General features: G+C 41.1%; 1 protein-coding gene across 5 annotated transcripts in view; it reads right to left on the minus strand.

Moving 5' to 3' along the window:
* Positions 1-333: 333 nt before the first annotated feature.
* CARMIL1 (capping protein regulator and myosin 1 linker 1) overlaps positions 334-19,783 on the minus strand; it is a 189,726-nt gene continuing 170,276 nt past the window's right edge. For 3 of the 5 annotated variants that reach the window (XM_036398485.1, XM_036398468.1, XM_036398461.1), the window contains 7 exons: positions 19,364-19,470; positions 16,832-17,264; positions 11,768-11,846; positions 8,734-8,967; positions 5,961-6,095; positions 4,203-4,349; positions 334-1,387 (listed from right to left, as the gene is read on the minus strand). In XM_036398485.1, coding sequence (XP_036254378.1) covers positions 1,251-1,387; positions 4,203-4,349; positions 5,961-6,095; positions 8,734-8,967; positions 11,768-11,846; positions 16,832-17,264; positions 19,364-19,470 — 1,272 coding nt within the window. In that variant the 3' untranslated portion in view covers positions 334-1,250. The remainder of the gene's footprint in view (positions 1,388-4,202; positions 4,350-5,960; positions 6,096-8,733; positions 8,968-11,767; positions 11,847-16,831; positions 17,265-19,363; positions 19,471-19,783) is intronic. The other 2 variants (XM_036398501.2, XM_054514012.1) reach the window with 1 other exon arrangement.

The raw sequence follows: 19,783 nt of genomic DNA on the forward strand, positions 1-19,783 counted from the left end.
GTCTAGAGAAATTGCTCATGGGACAGAGTTACTAAACCTGTTTTGTTTTTTTCTTTTGGATCAAAGTTGAGAATTTAAATAATAGGTGTTTCTGGCTCAAAGAAAGGTTATTTTTCTGAAGATTCCAATTGGGGAGAATAGTGAAGTGATCTTCCTTCAGTATTTTTATGATGTGTATGTGTCCCTTTCAGCTGGAACAGGCACTTTAGTAGAAGCAGAAAAATTAAACAGGTTTTGTCTTAACTGCACACTTTGCCTATGTGACCCAATGCCAACATTCAAAGATCAGAGACCATCAGACCACAAACAGTTCTGTAAAAATGAAGACTAATATTTCAGTTGTAAAATCATTTTTTATTGTTACAAATATACATATGAATAAAATCCCTTCAACCTGTAATGTAAGTGGGTAGCCATGAAATTTGCATCCCCCTCCCTCAAAAGCTGACATGTTTTTACAGATGTTGAACTATGTTTCTCATAGAATTACACATTGAAATGAAGCTAATATGCAGACAGAACCAAGGAAGGCCTCCAGAAAACACCAATATTAATAAAATTTCAATTGCTCTCATTCCAATCAACTATATACATTAATATACGAATGTGGAAGCATACCATGGTTATACATAATCCAAATCCTTCTCTGTTGTGCTTTCTGACAGTACACAAATGTAAGCGTTGGAGCTTTATGTACAGTAGGAGAACAGGAAGAAAGAAGCTCCCTATGGGAGAATGTAAAAACCATACCCAAGCATTTAATATATATAATCTATACAAATTATTTTATTAGTGTGCTCTTTTAATATAATTACAATGTGCAATTGCATACCGCAAGAATATATTTATAGGTAAGTCACGTGCAGATCCGACACATTTACATTCAGCAGTACAACACATTACCTGCTGTACAGTGTATTAGTGTAAGACAGTGTCCAGTTAATTTGCTTTGCTTTCTAAATGCCCTAATGCAGGACACTCCTTGTAGCTGCTTCAGAGAAATTCAAGTAGAATACATGAAAGAACAGCTGGCTTTAGGCAAAGGCAAGGAAAGGAATGCCTTGCACTGTACACACCAGAAATTAAGGACCGAATCAATGCCAGGTGTACTGTAAGTCATGATTGGAAGATCAGGTTTTCTGCAGGGAAATGTACCTGTGATGAAAGAGCAGCTGACTAAAAGGGCTGTTGATTGCTGAACCCTGATTGTTATGAAAAGCTCTTGCGCTACAAAGCACTTGTACTGATTGCTAAATAAAAATAAAATCTTTATCTGCTTCTTCTCCAGAGTCACTGGACTTGCTTCCCTGATGGCCGTCTTTACTTAAGGACCTCTGCTTCAGTTCCTGGAACTCATGAGACTGCTGCCCAGGGCTTCTTTTTGCAGCTGTATAAAACAGAAACAGGATTTACTAATGATTGCAGAAGAGAAAGGAAGAAAAAAAAAACCAATTAAAAAAGTCATTAATGCACACGGGAGCTGGTCCTGATACCACTGAATTAATTTGCACTAGGAGGAGTAGCATAGGCCCATTAATTCTTCACTCCAGAAAAAGGTGAGAAGAGAGAGTCTGAGCAAGGTTTATTCCACTGGTTGGTTGGCTGGCAAGCAGGCAAACTTGAAACATGACACTTAGTATTTCACTGTGACATGGATAAACATTACAGTTAGAAATGGCCTGGAAATTTTCTTCTTATCCCACCACTTCCAAACCAAAACAGCATTTTTTTTCCAGCTTGGATGGATCTCATACAGTGCACTCCTGATGGCTCAGGCTGATGGATGTGCCAGCTGGGAATCCCTCAGACTAGTGAAGAGCATCTCAGGCAGGCCTGTCTCCCTAGCAGGGCACATCTGTGCTCTCCTTTTTGACTCAGCAGCTTTAAACAGGACAGATGTTCATCTCAGCATCCAAGTTACCCAAACTTCTTCTCCCTGCTCCTCTACACTTCCAGGTCCCAATGTCCTCCCTGTCCCTTGATAAGAAGGACACCCATGGCTCTGCACCTTGCTTCGCTTGGTAATGGGGTAAGCAGGAGGCCATATTCACTTCTCATGATTTAAATGCAATAGTACACATTTTGTTCATCCAGCACTCTGAAATCTCCATAAAGCCAGGGCTTTCTCCAAATCTATAAGCTTCAAAATAAATTGGAAAAGAAGGTTGTAAAACCTTATTGAGATTCCTGACCTAACTAGTGGCCTACAACTGCTATGGTAACAAGATGATTATTAACATCAACCAGGGTGACCTTACCCAAGGACTGACAGCATTACAAATCTCATACTTGCACTTGAAGTGAAACTTCAAACACACAGTGGCCCTTAAATGTGATCTTGCTGCAAGTCACCTCACTTCACTCCCACAAAATTAAATGTTGTCATTACAAGACCTTCTTTGCTCCACCATTTTGGGTAGGGATGGTCTGCTTTGGTTCACACTGATCCTTGTTCCTGACCACTTTTGTGAATTCCTCTCTTGACAAGGCACCAGGAGCTGCTGTGGCCATGCAGCACCACCTCTCCTTCCCCATGTACCAGTCACCTGTAGCCTCCCCCCTGCAGGGAACAGCCTACCCTGTCCCCAGCATGCAGCTCCAGCCACAGCAGCAGCCTGCCACTGACCATCGCTGCAGCCATTTCGAAGTGTGGCAGGTTGTGTCACGGACTGCCAGGAATGTGGGAAGTACAGAGAGGGATCCCAAGGCAGCCAAATAGTTCTCCTGAATCCAAAATACCAGTTTTCTTATTTGTGCTAGCCAAAATATGTGAGGAAATAAGGGCCAGCAGCTACACACACTCTGCATTCTTATCCTGGCATTACAAGCTGGGAAACAGGAAGGGATTTTGAGAAAAGTGTTTAAAGCCATTTCACAGAATTGGAGAGGATTATCCTGTAAAAATATTCAGGCATTTCTACCTTCCAAAACACCACTGCTTTTCAAAGAAATAGGTGCCTGGAAATTTTTTGAGTCATCCTTGATACCAGTACCCTCCTAATAATTACCTGGCCTTTATCTGGCCTTCACTGACTTCAAAGAAAACCCAAAGCACATCCTGCAGCAGCCATTTTAGTTTATGGCCTGAAAAATACAGGCAAGTAGTTTGCCTCATAAATAACTGAAAGATGTATCAGGCATTTAAGTCCACACAATGCAAGCAGGCCTCTGCCAGAAGAGCTTACCCTCGCCTCGATGAAACCGTACCACACAGGTGACCTGCAGCAGTCTACAGCAGGATCCCAGCTTACAAAACTTACTTTGTCAGAGAGGTATCTCAGAATGAACTAAAATATAATAATTTGATTATGATAGGGAGGGGAGATTCCCAGTTTGGATGGACTAAGTTTGATTTTATAATACAAAAAGGATAAATTTTGGCCTGAGGAAAGGTTATGTGATGTCTTATAAACAGAAAAACTGTGGGTAAATGGAATTGCCTAAGATGTTCAAATACACAATTAAAATACTTTAGAAAAAAAGTAACTTTGAACAACAGTTCAAATTAACCATTTAAGAGGTAAAGAAACATAAACATGTACCATTTGAGAACAGGAGCTTTTATATTTTAAAAGCACATAAAAGAAATGAACATTTTTATAGCCTACTGAATGAGCTCACTGTGAGTCAAAGCTGCTCCTTCAACTAACAGTGCTGGGCTTGGGTTCTTTAGGTGGTATTTTTCTTTGCTTTTGCAACTGAAAATCAAAGTAAGAATAAATAATCCGATTTACCCAGTTCTCAAATGGTTTTGTGAGTGATGCACTGAAACTGGCACTAACAATATTCAAGCTGAAATGTTTTTTGAAACACTAAAGTGCATGATCTTAGAAATGACAGGTGTGCAAGCAAAGCAAGCAGCAGCCAGCCCACCTGCAGCGTGCCAGTGCTGCTGCACTGAGCAGTCACAGATAGTAGTGAGTGCTCTTCTGCAGAGGGGCTGCATGTGCTAGATGGGACTGGTCACTGGAGTTGACACAAAGGAAAAATACACAAAACATGTTTTATCTGTGAATTTTTTCATGCCATGTAAATCCCATGAGAGCAGAAATATGATTAGAACGCCATGAGATTTTTACCTTTCTCCTAATGACAGATGACAAACCCACACCCTTATGTGGTTTCTTTGCTGTTACCATTTCTTAACAATTGTTAGTGCCAGTTATCAAGCACCACCATGATGAAAAATGAAAACTTCTAACCAGAAGTTGGCTGTGCCATCCTCTGCCCAAGCACATTAGCTTCCTCTTCTGCACTGGTAGAATACTGCCCCGGAGTGGTTCTCACGCTGCCAGATGGCTTGGCACAGTCAAGAGCTGCATCTCTTTTTTGACAATCTCCTGTTTGCTCTAGCAAGGAAAAGGATTTGTTTATACTCCTAAGCTGTTCTGTAGGCCCACATACAGAAGGTAATATGAAAATTTTCTCTTATCCAACCTATTTAATCAATTATTCAGAGAGCAGTAATCAGTATGCCAGTTGCTTGTTTAAATATAATCCAGATATCTTGAGCTTTTATATTTTAGGTATAAAACAGGTAACTGCAGCCTGATCTCACAGCTGCACAGTGCAAAGAGGCGTATTTTCAGATTGTCCCAGGAAGTACAGTTAAAATCATCAACATAAAGCAATTTTACAATCAAGTATCATCTAATTTGTAGCTTTATTTCACAGGAGATTCAATTTTGTTACTAACTTGGACAGATTTGCAGTGATTTACCAGTTGCAGAAATAAATTGAACATGCTAGCCTGAAGAGAGGCAGAAAGCAAGGACAGAGGAATGGCTAAGTGAGGAAGTAGGACAGTAATGAGTAAAAAAGAAAACATGAAAATGAATAAAAATGAAATAAACAGAATTTCCTCTTTCCCAAACAACTTCATGCAAAGCCCAGCAGCTCCTTAAGGACCTGGCAAGTCTAAACTATTATTGATAAAATATGTACAGTGGCATATAGAGCCAAATAGAAAATTCTGTTTGACTGAGAGGCTTAAGGGAGCAAGAAGTAAGAAAGTACAATGCCTGACTTCTGTTGCTTTCGGCAATCTGGATCATCTGAATGATGACAGTGGACTCTGTAGGCAGCACAACTTCTCAGTCTTCACAACCCAGCATTATGTAGCTACATCAACTTGTTTTTTCCTATTTTATGCTGTGAAAATCTGCTGTCAGAGTGTGAAAGGGCACCCCTTTGTTTCACAGCTTAAGTGATGGGAATCACCTTAGATGTCTTTCTTGAGGAGAGACCCAGGAAAGAAGACATCTCACCCCCAGATTTCAAACATCATCACGTGTGCCAGCTAACACCATGGTGAGCAACATTCCTGTGACTACTTCTCCACATACCCTATGCTATCAGAGGAAGCTTGAGCTCTTCTAAGAATCAACTCAAGGCATGAAAATGCATCAGCAAAAGTAGAAATTCAGTGCACACATGAAAATCAGCAAAGAGAAGAGAGCAGCCCACTGTTGTGTATAAAAGATAGCAGGTACCAAGCCTTGCCCTGGCACAGAGACTCATTGCCCAAAGATGGGGAGGTGAACTCAGTCGTGTGCAGAGACCAACAGGAAGGCAAACAAAGAGAGCAGTGGGCTGGCTGCAAGGAACAAAGTTATGGCTGCTCCCCTGGAAAGATGCTGAATCACAGAGCTGCATTTCACACTACTGTGTGAAATTTCACATAATTGGTCTGAACATCTTCGTTCAGACCAAACCAACTAAAAATGTACACATGAATCCCCTAATTATTCAGCTACATTACTAATACCCAGGGATTAATTGTTTATTTGATTTGATCAAAGGTAGGTGGACAAGATGCTGAATAGGTGACCAGATATATTTTCCTTGCTTTTTGCACCTTCAAATGCATAACCCTCTTCCCCTTCCAGGTGAAAACAAATTAGGAGACATTGAAACATCAAACTTCACTAGAAGACAACAGGTTACACAAATACTCCTACCTTCTTGAGAAAATGATCTGACTGAGGGGCTGCTCTGACCATCCTTTTCTTTATCAGAAGGAACTTTCTTCAGCACTGGTGGAAGCAGGGCAACTTTTGGGGAACTGGGGCCAGAGGGAGACTCTGGAGCATCCTCTGTGGAGTACCACAAACAAAAAGGTGAGAAGGAAAAATTGTATCTACACTAAAGCTCACAGAAACAGTTGTTTATGGTGGACCAAACCTCAACATAATACACAAACAAAAACCAGACAGAACCTGTGTCAGAAAAAGAAGGATTCAGGAATTAACATTACAAGAAGAGAACAAATTGTATGGATCTCAGCCCAGGTGAAAGACTTTTAGCAGTCAAACAGAAGATCTCAATTTCAGCATTTTTCATGTGTGCTGCTATTGTAGTGCAAATAGAAATCTGATGTGAACATGTGATTTACCTGCAAGATATAAGTAGCAATTTGTAAAGAAAAGCTGAAAAAAAAAAAGGATGGATTTCTGGAAATATTTGTTCTAGTTATATTTTTGTTGTTCTGAAACATAATAAACTCATCAATTTAGATGTCTGTTTCACAATGATAAGGTCTAAAAGTGAACCAGGGAAAAAAAAAACATAAAAAGCATTACAGAACTCTGTGTTTCCATGAATAACTTCCCAGAGCATAACACAAGGGCATCCATAAAGAGTTGCTAAAAGGAAAAAAAATACTTCCATCTTCCAGACTGTGAGAAAACCTGAAACTTAAACTTAAATCTATACTTTAAAACCATCTAGATATCTTGTTTCTCTAAAAGGCTGGATATGGATTATGTAGGGCAAACTGACTACCATCTTTACAGTCCTTACAGGAAGACCTTGTCAGTCTTACGCTCCACAGGCCTCATTTGGACAGTAGGGAAGTACAGCCACAGTGGATTATTCAACTCCTTTTAAGTTTGCTTTTCAAGAAGTAAACAGTGGCATGTGTACATAACAGAGAACCAAGGAAGATAGGTTAGCATTGACAGAAGAACAAAAGGAAGTCAGAGCATCATCTGTATTACGCATTTGTAAAAAGAGTTAATTCAGTTGCATACTAGAAATTAATCAGAATTTATCTCTGCTAAGGAGAGACCACAAAGAGTCAACTGTTTCATTTTCAGCACAGGAAAGTCATGAGCATCCCAAATGCAATTTGGTATGAACAGATACAATAATTCTTGGACCTTCTCCATGCATTTGATATGCCTGTGAGGCCATTTGCTTGGGAAAGCTCAATATCAACACAAGGAGGAGCACAGTGACTGGCAAACACAGCTAGATATAGACTTTCAGTCTTTGACAATCTGTGGATATCTGAGCTGTGCTCCTTTGCACCCAGATTACTCAGCAAAAAATTTGCTACTATTTGTGTGACTGCAGTGCTGGAAACAACAGCAAGAGCAAGAACACAGAAAAGATGATTGCTTGGTTTTCTTCATCATGTTGCCTGGGCATTCTTAGGCAGTGGGTTACTACAAGTAAGAGGACAGAAGTTGGACTGCAACAGAGCTGTGCTGCTTTTACTATTGATCAAAGAGCTGGCTTATTATGGGTAAGTATTAATTACTCCCTTGTGTTAAATCCACAGTATGCTCTCTCTGCAGGAAATAGGAGCTGGCAGAAACAGACAGCTCAGGTCTTCCTGACTGCCTATTTTACAGACTGAGCACCACTAAATAATCCAGGCCCTCCCTGTTGCATTCATCTCATGAGCATCCAACTCGGCATCCCTCACTTCGATGACTGTTTCTAAAATGGTCAATAAAATAAATGTAAATCCACCTAAAATCTGAAGGGGATTTTGTATGTGAACAACATTCTGCCCAGTGGAATGCAGAGACTAAGGAAGGCTCAGGTTTCACATCAAGGGCAGGGAGGAGGCGGTAACATCCCTTTGACTCCTCATCCTTATCAGAAATTACATCATTCTAAGGTCAACAGTGGTTATGGGAAAAGTCAAGAGGGCTGCAAGCTCTTACAGATGGCCATGCTCATATTTTTCACTCCCTGGCAGTTAATGAGCTGTATTTGCTGTAGATACTCGGCAAGTCTGTAACTGGCTTTTAATTCTCCTCAATTGCAGTGGCTGTACTTTGGGAAGAGGAGTTTGTGACACTGGCCTATTAAACAGCAGACAGACAAATGCATGGGAGATGTGCAGAAACATTTCCCACTATTGGAAACCTTTAGGATAACATCTGGGCAGAAGGCAGTCTTGCAGGTTATAAAAGCCCAGTTGCAATTATTTTCAGTCAAAAGCAATAAGGAAATAAACAAAGGCTAAACAAGGAAAAAGTAAGAGACAGCTGGTTTGTACAAATTATTAAGAAACAGACACTTGAGGGGCTAAGAGCAGCCTGCCCCAAAACCCCAAGGCCTTTAGTATATAGAGCCAGGTTTTTAGAGAAAACATATTTATTTTTGTCAGTGCTACTACAATAGGCTTTGATGCTGAAGTAGCTTTCCATGCTCACCTCTTCTGTGATAGCAGGCTAACTCAAAAACAGCTCTGCCACTGCCACTACTGCTTCTCACACTTTACTCTTGAGGATCACAGATTAAACCATTTTAATAAGTTTACTTGAATTAGGGCAAAAAGGGGTGGAAAAGAAGGATGTGAGTCAAGAGCATGGCAATGAAGAACCTGTCCCTCTCCTTTTAACTTCTGTTCAGGATGTGGCAATGGCTGTCTCCACCACAGCCCACACAAACAGCACCCAGAGCTGGGGATAGCAACTGCCCAGAAGAGCTTCTCACCAGTACGAGAGGCAGAGCGTGGTTTCTGTGGCACTGTGGGTCGTCCTGCCAGGCTGGGCTTTGTTGACTGCAGTGGGGGCTTTGGACTAGTTGGTGTATTGGAAGAACTTCTTGCCTTTGCACCAGCTTCTGCCTTTGGTTCAGCTTTTGAATTTTTTTCTGATGACGCTGAGATGGAATCGCCTTTATTCGATGCAAACCGACTCTCTGGAAGGGTCTGCTGTTGTTTAGGCACTGAAATAAATAGGCACATAAAATAAAGTCTGCTGCAGCACAGAAGGGTCCATGCACAGCTATGGTGGTGTGGAAAACACCACCACGAGCTAACACATGCACTGCTATGTGTAAGAGCATCCCCAATGCCTTATTCAAAATCACTGCAAGCAAAGCCTCTAAACCTGCTAATTTTGACATATGCTAAGATTTGTGATTCAATTGTCCAAGACAGCAATTGCATGTCCCCCTTTTTAATATATTTGAGATGATGGCTAGCTGGACCTTATTCCTCCTTCATATTTCTAGGAGCAGATGGCACAGCCTACCTGCTGAGAAAACAGTGATGGATCAGTGGAAAAAGTCATTCCTGACTGTTGGTGTCTCTACAGACAAAAGGCTGGGTTTCCAAGATGAACAGAGAAATCCTGGCCCAGAAAATAAATCCCAAGTGTGTGACCAGCAGGCTACATCTTTTTATTTGTTGCTTTTAGCAAGCTCTAGAAGAGATTTTGAAACTCAGCCCAGATCAAAGTATTCTTTATATAGTATTTTGATTTGTCTAATAACACTGGACATGGCTTACAGTTTCCACACATTAGTAAGTTTACCAACATGTTGTTTATCCCAAACAAAGACCAAAGTATTTAGAGATCAATTTACAGTGACTTGCAAGCAGTAAGTCAGTCCCATCTAGCTGTGCAAGCTGGTAGAAAGCCTGCTGGACTCCAGGTTGCTAACAAGCAAAAAGCCTGCTTTACTTTCCTACTCTGCAGCTTTCAGGAGGTAGAAAGTTTATATCTAGCAGTTTCAATGATAATCTTGGAACTTGTTTCTTAGCCTGAGACTTTGCACAGTTTTCACATCTTAAATCTCAGAAGAGAATTTCAGACTAACTGAAATGCAGACTGGTAGCCTTGGTACTTGGCAAAACCAAGTGTGTGCTCACAGATGCTGACTTGACCTACCTACCTGCTATTCCCATTCAGAAAGCCTCCTGAAAATGGAAGTGCTGAGCACAGACATTTTAAAGGCAGTGGGAGGAAGGGAGGGTGAGTGTTTATACAGTTTGTTGCAAGCCAATCTCCAGTATGTTTTTCCAGCCTATGTAGCTGTGTTCCAGCCCAGCTGGAGTTAAACTCTGGCAAAGCAGACAGCTGTATGGTGCATAGAGATGAGCATGAGTGTGTGACAGGGAGAGTTTGTGTCTGCACCTGTGAAATACTTTCTTGCTGCAAGTGAAACAGCAGGACACCACCTGCACCTATGTGTGTGTGCATACAAAAGAGGCAGGCAACATCCACACACAAAGCAAGGAATAAAACCCCCAAAACTTATTCTCCTTCAGAACCACGAGCTGAGTTCTCCTGTAAAAATATTCAGGAATTTTCCATTAACTTTCTTTCTTTTCTTCCTGACCTCAGGCCTTCTAACATTATTAGAGCACAGTAATTTAAAATAAATTAGCTCAAGCCAAAGACTAACTGTAGCTGCAACAATGAAAAGAGAGCCTTGAGGAGCTCTCAAGCAAGATGGTAAGGAAAAAATTGACAGCTGGAGGGCCAAAGGAAGGGGCAAACACAGTGCAGTGTGGTGGGGTGAAATGTGTCATATACAGAAAGAACGACCAGAGACAAGTTGAGGTCACACACCCCCAGCTACTCCAATGCCCAAAGTGCAGACTATCCTTGCTCCTCTGACTTCAGTATGCTGTCTTCAGGGGACACATACAGTTCACAAGGTCCTTCTCAAAATACAAGAAGGCTTTAAAAGCACTGTTTTAAAGATTATGGCATGCTTTGAATACTCTTTTTTTAAAAAAGCTTTAGAAAGACCTAAAACTTCAAAATTGTATTTGAAGTGCTCAATCAAGATGGCCACATTGGGATTTTGATTTCAGCCTATTTTTCCAGTCTTTTTTTCTATATGTTTTTGCAATCTTGCGTGCCAGGCTTGCAGGATACCACTGTTGCTGAGAAATCAGACCTGGATTTCCTAGTTCAGACCACTCCTTTCATGTAGTAAACACAAACCACCAGAGCTGAATCCCTTTTGAAACCTTCACTGGCCAGTCCCCAAAGTATACATGTAAACCAGTCTGTCAACCTTGTCCTTGGCTGGCTGCAGTGTGCCATGTCAGGGCCCAGGACTGTGGCTTGACAAGGGCATGGAAAGATGAGGTGCAGAGGGAATTGGTACTGTAAGCACTGCAAGGCTGAACACCATTTTGTACACAATGGAGAGGAGCTTTGTGCACATGAGCAGTGTCCAGGGGCCTCCACAGCTTTACAGACAGCCCTGGCTTCAATCAGACTGGTGAAATCCTGGGAAGAGCCAGCTGCCATTGACTATGAGTCAGGACTGCTGACAGACCGACAGCACTACAGCCAGCTGAAAGTCAGCCCTACTCAAGTTAGTATGAGCAGACCTAAAGCTTGAACACTGGGCATATTTCCATCCTCAGATATATTGAGCACTTCCACTTCTTTGTGCACAGGCATTTCTGCTGGCTCTTGGGTTGAGCTTCAGCTGATCCCATTAAAAGCCAGCCTCCTTCCAAAGGCACCCCAGCCACCAAGTACTTTCCCTCCTGTGCAACACGAGTGAAAAAGTGAGCCACAAACTCAGCCCTAGAGCTGACTTCATGAGAAGTGCCCTCCATAGCATAAAAGTGAGCTTGTTTCTAATGCTCTTCACATAGTGTAAACTCCTACTTTGCTTAACCAATTGCAGACATTTAGTCTGAAGAGAGAAGTGAGATTTTGGACAATAGGCATTTTGTGTTTTCTAGGAAGTTTATACCAGGAAACTTATACTGTACCTGTACCACTTCCATCCAGTCGTTCTGAGCTCATTGTTGTGTCAATAGACTCTCTGGGAGTTGTGTCATTCCCAAGTTTCTGTAAGAGTGAGAAAAGCTCTCAGATTAGTAACACATCTGCAATTAATACAACTCAGTGATCCTGTTAAGAAAAACCCTCTAATTTGGAAGCCACAAGGCAGAGAAATCAGTGATAACAAGAAATGGTGCACTCTCTCTCTTTGTTTCAGATTTTTGAGAGCTAAATGGGAAGGAAACTACCCTGATTTGCACCTAACACTGCCACATGCCTATCAGAGCTGCAATGACACTGCCTCCTATGTAACAGGTCTCCTAGCATAGCTCTGCATCTAAAAACTTCTTGTTTGAAATTAATACCTTTTTCTGAAGATCTAGATTTTGAATATGACCGCTGAATTGAACTTATGCTCTTCTACACAGAAGAATAACTTCTTCTTTTAGATAAAACTGCAACTACAGAAGCAGCAGTGCCCACATATTTACAGGATTCCCCTAAAAACCTACAGACCTTATTTACTGAAAAGTTTTTAAAGCTACTCATCACCAGCACTGCTGGGTGCTCAGCACCTCAAAAGAAAAGGGACTTCTGGTTTATATGCTGATATTTTGCCTCTCTTCTATTGCAAATAAAATAGGTTTCCTAACATCTTGACCTCAAAAAAAAACCCCAAACTCTAGAGGCTTTTGTCATGTTATAGCTAAGTGAGGTTGAAACCTGTGTATTCATCAGGAGAAGTTTAGATATGCAGCACTTGTAAGAGAACCAGCCTCCTTTTACTGCCTTACCTGCTACCAAAGCTTAGGCAGAAGGACAAATGAGAGGATTCAAAAAAAGCACATAGACTTAGGTGCAGGATATACTAAGAGAGAAAGCCTTATAAAGATAAGACTAGGGATAGAAGTGAGATTTTTTTTTTTAGACTACAAAGGTAGGAATAGACTTCTGCAGCCAGGCAGCTTCAATCTTGATTCTTTATTTGCTATTTCAAGACAGCCAGTGTAGCAAATGACTTAAAAGCAAATTATTTGTTCTGGTGAGCACTGCATCTGCTTATATACCCATGCATAAGTAACACTGATGTGTTCAGGTCACTGCTACTGCTTCAACACCGACTCTGACTGTCCCTCTCATCACATTTAGAAATGTACAGTGTACAAACATGATCACTGCCTTTTGGGGGTTATGACCTGGAAGACTGCTAAGTATAGCATATAGTTTAAAATGGGACAACAGGAAACACAGGAAGGAAGAAAATGGTTACAAGTAGCAGAAGTACATGCCTACTACAGAAAAACGGATGTATTTAGAGTGAAATCAGTATTTCAAATACAAGCATCAAGAAACGATCTCTAAATATCCATGCTGGCCGTGTGCCTTTCCCATGCATTTCAAATCTGTATTGGCCAGGTACAGTATCTTCTGCATCAGATTTACTGATACCTCCACTTTGCCCATGTAATTTCACAGCTCCTAAAACAAAGCCTCTGTTCAATATAACAAAGAGAATGGAGATGCTGAGTGTTTGCTATGCCTGTGTAAGACCTGGCAGGGTGATGCTCTCTCCCAGCCTCTCCTCTAAGAACAGGTGAACACTTAGAATGGCACACTGCATTAAGGAGGGTGCTATTAGAGTAATCATTAAGCTTCCTGTGCTGTAAAACTACCCTGATACAATGAAGTCTTCTGGACAGATGAACTCTAGAAATGCTGTGGCTTGTAGAACCAAAATATTTAGCTACGGTGTCCATATGGACAAAGCAAAGTCACTGACAAAGCTAGAAACATTAGGGCTTTGTGCCACTGGGCAGAAACTCAGTTTTTGTTCTCATTTCTTGACTGACACTGATATTTTGGCTAAATTCTCACCTGTTTACCTCCTACAGTTATGCATTTTTCTATAAGTCTCTCTTGGCTATATATTTTTTAAGGGAATACCACTCTCCTTCTGCTGGATTTTTCTTCCGTACCTTGGAAAAACCACCTTTTTTGCAACAATCCTTTCATGGAATGTAAATTCTCTTGAACTTTCACTAAGAAACTAATTTTCCTATGCAAATCCTGAAGAAAGATGCCTAACACTTAACTACAGTAAATGACTTAGGAGAGCTGCATGACTGCATGAAACTAATTTCACTGTAGTTCCTTCCTCCCTCTCTAGTTATGGGACAACTGGGGAAATATGACCATGTACCAAGACAAGCAGAAAAGTCAGTGCTGGCACCTATTAGTGTAGTACTTAAAAATGCAATTAGGATGTGAGCATGTTTGGCTACCTACTGCACACACATTACAAACAGCTTATGGTCCCCAAACAACACTAAACACTGGCAGCAAAAATTTACTGTGAGAAGTCAGATCAATGCAGGTGAATTCATCATGTAGATAAATAATACCCAGGCTGTATTTTTAAAAGGAATTCATGCAAGGCTGGGAAACACTGCAGAGTTGGGTGACACTGAGAGGGAATAAACAGGCTATGAATTATGGTTTCCTCGTGGGCCTTGCTCAGGTATTTAAAAATCCAGCATGTAACACTAGATGGAGCTAAAAGATCTATTTATGTGTGCCCTGAGGCAACATTGATCTCCAAATACTTGACTCTACCATTAGTGCCAATTCCCTCGTTGTATTCTAAGCACAAGAAAACAAAAAATGCATTTACCATCTTTCCATCTACTCTGCACCTGCTCATCACTTTTATCTGTAACAAGACTGTGGTAGGGTATGAATGAAATAGTAAATTCCTTCTGGCTTTGTTTTCATGTAAAATAGCTTAGAATATAAGCAGCCATCTGTACCTTGCAGGAAAATACAATTTTCTATCATACTGAAATTCTGATAAATTTGAAGATGTTACAGAACTTGATATCACAACCATCCTATACAATGTAGCAGTGGGATGCTGTCTTCTGCAGCTCAGGTGTCAGGATACTGTATGATTTCCACCTTCATGAGTATCATGAATAAAAGTGCAAACCTAAATTATTTGATATTGTGATGGATGAAGTATGTGAAAAATGCTTTTGAACAGCAGTTCAAATTTGTGTCCTCTGAGAAACATTAAGGATAGATAACTCAGTACTCTGCTGTGTACAGATTCCTATTTCACTTCAGTTTTATTGTCACTCTTTTATATATGTATAAAGACATAGGTTTGCATTCCATAAATATAAGATTGTACAAAAAATAAGATAGATAACATTATTTTCTTGTAATTTAAACCTGAAATAAGAGAACCAACCTTTCCAGCCAGTAAACAGGTTAAGTGTTGTAAAAAAACCACCCCAAAACCTTGGAACAGGCAACAACAACTTTTACTTCTGAAGGATGAAATTGAAGTTTCCAATTATTGTTATGAAAGCTCACCAACTGAAGAGGACTTTTACCTTCCCCACTTACAAAAAAAAATTACACATGCTAATATTCTACCTCAGCCACATCCTTTCAATTGGACTCACTTGACTCAGATTTGATTTGAGATAACAAGTGTTAAGAACCCAAAGAGCACGAAGCATACACAATTATGCACTTGTAAAAATTCATATAATCTGGAACAGCTTGGTATTTTATAAATTACAGGCAGGGCATAATACTCTTATTTAAAATCATATGGCATTTTATTTGAAAACTTGGTGCTTTAGAAGTCAATGAAACTATTCATGGGCATTACTTAATACCAAGGAGAAAGGAAAGGAATTGGTCATTCTTTAGAAAAATCATTTCTGCACTGAGGACCCCTTTAATGATCCATACACAACTACATTAATTTGAATCTGCTTGTGACAAGACTCAAGCACTGTAAGGCTATGAAGAAAGGTAAAAATGGACTTTGGGTGCCTTGCTTGGCCACAGCAAGACAACTCTGTACGTGTCAAAGGAAGGAAAACACAATAAAGCATGAGATGAGCTTTGTTGTAAGGTAACACCTTTTAAATGACAGGGGACAGTGATGGCAAATGGAGAACATCTGAGTGCCCTGCACATGGAAGAGGAGGAGAGAAGTGAAAAAAGGCTTATTCTTTGGTACTTGTGAAATATGTCAATGGCAGCTGGCAGGAAGCAGAGGATAATAATGGGGAAGACCAATGGCAAATGGACATCAGGCAAAATAGGCCAGCACAGAATGCTTTGGAGGAACATAAGGATATTCCACTCTGTGCATTTGCAGAGTGCAGCAGAGTTCCTGCCCAGGATCAGCACTTCACAGAAGAGAAAATTACAGAGAGCAAAGGGAATCTGGACAGACAATTGGAAATAATTTTCAACAGATTATTTTCTTTCATTGTTAGTTTTTGAAATACATAAATCAAAGGCATAAAAATAATTCGGTGTGGTACAAAAGGACATAAAAATCAAAAAGTGCAACAAGAAAAGTATATGCCAAATATTGTAAGGAGTGACTGGTAGCCAGATTTACTTCTCTGCATGGAATATATAATTAAAGATACAGCAGACCTCCTTATCTGTCTACATCATTTTCTGAAAGAGAAGAGTACAGCCAGCCACCACTGTAGTTAACTATGCCACATACCTGAGGTATTTGTGTGCAAGGGGCACACAGTAGGAAGCCTGTCCTAGTTTTACCTTTTCTGAAGCAATTCCAGTATGCACTGTGAACAAACCAAACATCATATAGAGTGGAGATACTGAGCTGGGCTTCCTAGTTGGCCCCAAGTTATTCTGTGATGTGTGCAAACAATTACATGTCCTCTTCTGTGTTTGTGATGGTCTGACACCAAGTGCAAAGGCAGGTGCCACTCCCTCCCCAAGGGGAGTGAAAGCCCAGGCTTAAGGGTGCAACTCCAGCAACACATGTGCAGCATGTGCCTTGGCCAGGCTGTTTGTGTTCAACCATCACAGCAGAGAGCTTGTTGCAGGAACACCACAGAGATGGTTGCAGGAACACCACAATCCCTGTTGGAAAGCAGGACTGATGTGTCAAGCCCCAGCCACCAACCCTTGCAGTCCCAAACCACCTCTCCTGAAGACACACAATTTGGCTCTTTTTTTTAACAACTCAAAAGAAATCAAATTGCCTTCACCTTTTGAGCAGAGGCTGCTCTCTTCTCCTGCTTGGCTTTCATTTCTGCGAGAAGTCCACTGCCCATCACTTGCACACCGTACCTCCGGCCTCCCTGGGGGCTTCCCTTGCTGTCACCCCTCTCAGCTTTTGCCACATCATCTGTCTGCACCTCCTCCAGTGAGTCTGGAGTCTTTAATTCCTCGGATCGCTCTGCGCCACCGTTCTGCTCTGCAGGCTTTGCCTCCTTCTTGCTTGTGTCTAAAGCTGGGCTTTTTGCAGCAACCTTGGGTGAGGAGGGCTCCTCAGCCACCGACACACTCTGGTGGCGTTCGGATTTGGAGCCTCTTGATTTGATTAAGTTAAGGAAACCACTCTTCCTCGAGTCCCTTTTCTTCTTCTCATCACCTGCTTCACTGTGCTCGCTGCTGTCTGAACTTTTAGTTGATGGTCTCCTAAAAAAGACACAGACATTTCAAACTTTTCTCCACTCTCCTCCTCCCTTTTTAAAATAGTATCAAATGACTTCTTCCAGGCAAAGCTTATCTTTCATATGACCCATATATTGCCCTAGGCCCAACCATTACCTGGTGAATCTATATTAAAAACAGGACAACTAGCATTGATTGTATCCTTCAGGATTCTTGTGCTGCTTTGTGCAGTTGTTTCATCTGCACTGGGCATCCAGCTGTTTCTAACACCAGACAGCTCTAACCAAGCAGTCTATGCACATAGATACTGGGTTGGCTTGGCCAGTTTTTGGTAGCAGGGCGTGCACAGGAGTGGCTTCTGTGTAAGGAGTCCTCCTGCTGAAGAGGAAGGAGCAGCAGAGAATGTGTGATGAACTGATTTCAGCCACCATTCCCTGTCCCCTGTGCCACTGGGGAGGAGAGGGTAGAGAAAATCAGGAGTGAAGTTGAGCCCTGGAAAGAGGGAGTGGTGGGGAGAGCTATTTTTAAGATTTGGTTTATTTCTCATTAACATAGTCTGATTTGATTGGTAATATATTAAATTTATTTTCCTCCAAGTCGAGTCTGTTTTGCCCATGACAGTAACTAGCAAGACATCTCTCCTGCCCTTATCTCAACCCAAAAGGCTCTCATTCTATTTTCTCTCCTCTGTCCAGCAGGAGGGGAGTGATAGAGCAGCAATGGTGGGCACAGGGTCAACCCACCACAACATACAATTTCCTCTGCTCTGTTTCCAGAATGCACTGCCTGTGGTTTGCACATGCCTATTAGTAAAAGGAGAAGAACTGATCTAGGCACATGTTTAACACAGCTTTTGAGAGATCTTGTTCCTTAAGGGCCCTCCTTGAAATAGGAACTAGCTGGCACAGACACTTTCTCTCAGTAAGGAGTACAGAGGTCACTTTTACAGTGCAGATGCTCATCTTAAAAAAAAAAAGAAGCCCCAAAACCAATCCCTAAAGAGTCCACCTGCCACTAAGGTTTTCTAGAGGCATCTTCTGAGCAAAGTATTCACACTTAAGGGCAAAGCTGACAACATACACATTCACATAAAAGCACCCAAACTGGAAAGAGAGCCACTGGTGTCCCAAATAAAGATCCTCAGCAAAGAGCATGGCTACAGATGGGTAAACAGGGATGTGCAAGTTCACAGGGAGATCTGAAACGAGCAGCTGGCAGGCACCCAAAGCAAGCACAGGAGAATGCAAGCCTGTGAACACGCTGAGCTTAACCTACTTAGGACATTTTTCAAAGCTACCATAGTTTCATGCCTCCACATAGTATATCACACATGGCTTCACATGTCACTATAGATATCTATAACTCATAGTGACTTTATTAGAACATTTGCTTTTCCTGGCACAGCTATCTACCAGTCACACTTACTGTTTTCCTTGATGGAAAACACAGAAAAGGTCATTCCAAGTTGCCTGGAAATCACCCTTGCTTTCTCATTTAGTTATTGAAATACTCTTGTGTGCACGTGCACAAACATGCATGAATTCAAGAGCCTCTACATGCACAGTTCTGTAAATATACAGCTAGCTCCAAAGCAACTGCATAAGCTCTATAACCTTTATATAAAGAAGGAGACATCTTTCAAATTAATGTTTTGCTTAAACCTGGAATACTACAAATTGGTGAAACACATCTTTAACATATTTCAAAACCAGCATAAATCTACTGTCATCTATGGAAATGCTGTACCCAACAGCACTCCTCACTAGAGAGAAACACCATGACTACAATGAGCACTGGGGAGACTCTCAACCAATATAAAGCTCTGCTTCAGCTCTAATGAGCTTCACTGAAGGGTAAAATGAAGTCAACTGAAATATAAAAATACACACTAGTTATTAATCCCCTCAACGTGGTATAGAAAAGCAATTTATTTCAAAGTAGCCACTTTTAAGGGCAGGTAATTGAATTCACAATGTCTTGACTACTAAGGTATTTTCTGACTTTGACAACAGTAAACCTGGATATTGGGAACAGGAGTCAAACACAGCTTGAAAGTGCTGCTCGCCCAGTTATCAAGATGGACTTTTTAAAAAAAATAACCTCTAAAAATTTTTTTAACTTACTTTGAATCCATTTTTGTCACTTTCTTAGTGAAAAATTCATCCACACCTTCATCCACTCTCCCCATGAGGCCATTCTGATCCCCTTCTGGTGGTACTCCAGCTGACACCTGACAGAAGAAAAAACTCTCTCTGTTATATAATAATCTAAGCACGTTTGCTCCAGTGATAATAATTAAGAGTTAAGACATTATAAAAATTATGTGTGCCAACCAGAACTCAGTGCAGACAACAGAATCACCACTGGAATTCCCCCTCTAGTCAGGCCAGCTGATGCATTACATCAAATGCAAAATAACCCAAAACACCAGTGACAAACTGGATGCTGCAATATATGAGGCCAGGAATCAAATGCCTTGGGCTTGAGAGAATAGAGGTCAGTCAGACAAGCAACAAAACACATAAAAAATAAATCCTGATCAG

The sequence above is a fragment of the Molothrus ater genome, chromosome 1, assembly GCF_012460135.2.
Source record: "Molothrus ater isolate BHLD 08-10-18 breed brown headed cowbird chromosome 1, BPBGC_Mater_1.1, whole genome shotgun sequence".
NCBI lineage: Eukaryota > Metazoa > Chordata > Aves > Passeriformes > Icteridae > Molothrus > Molothrus ater.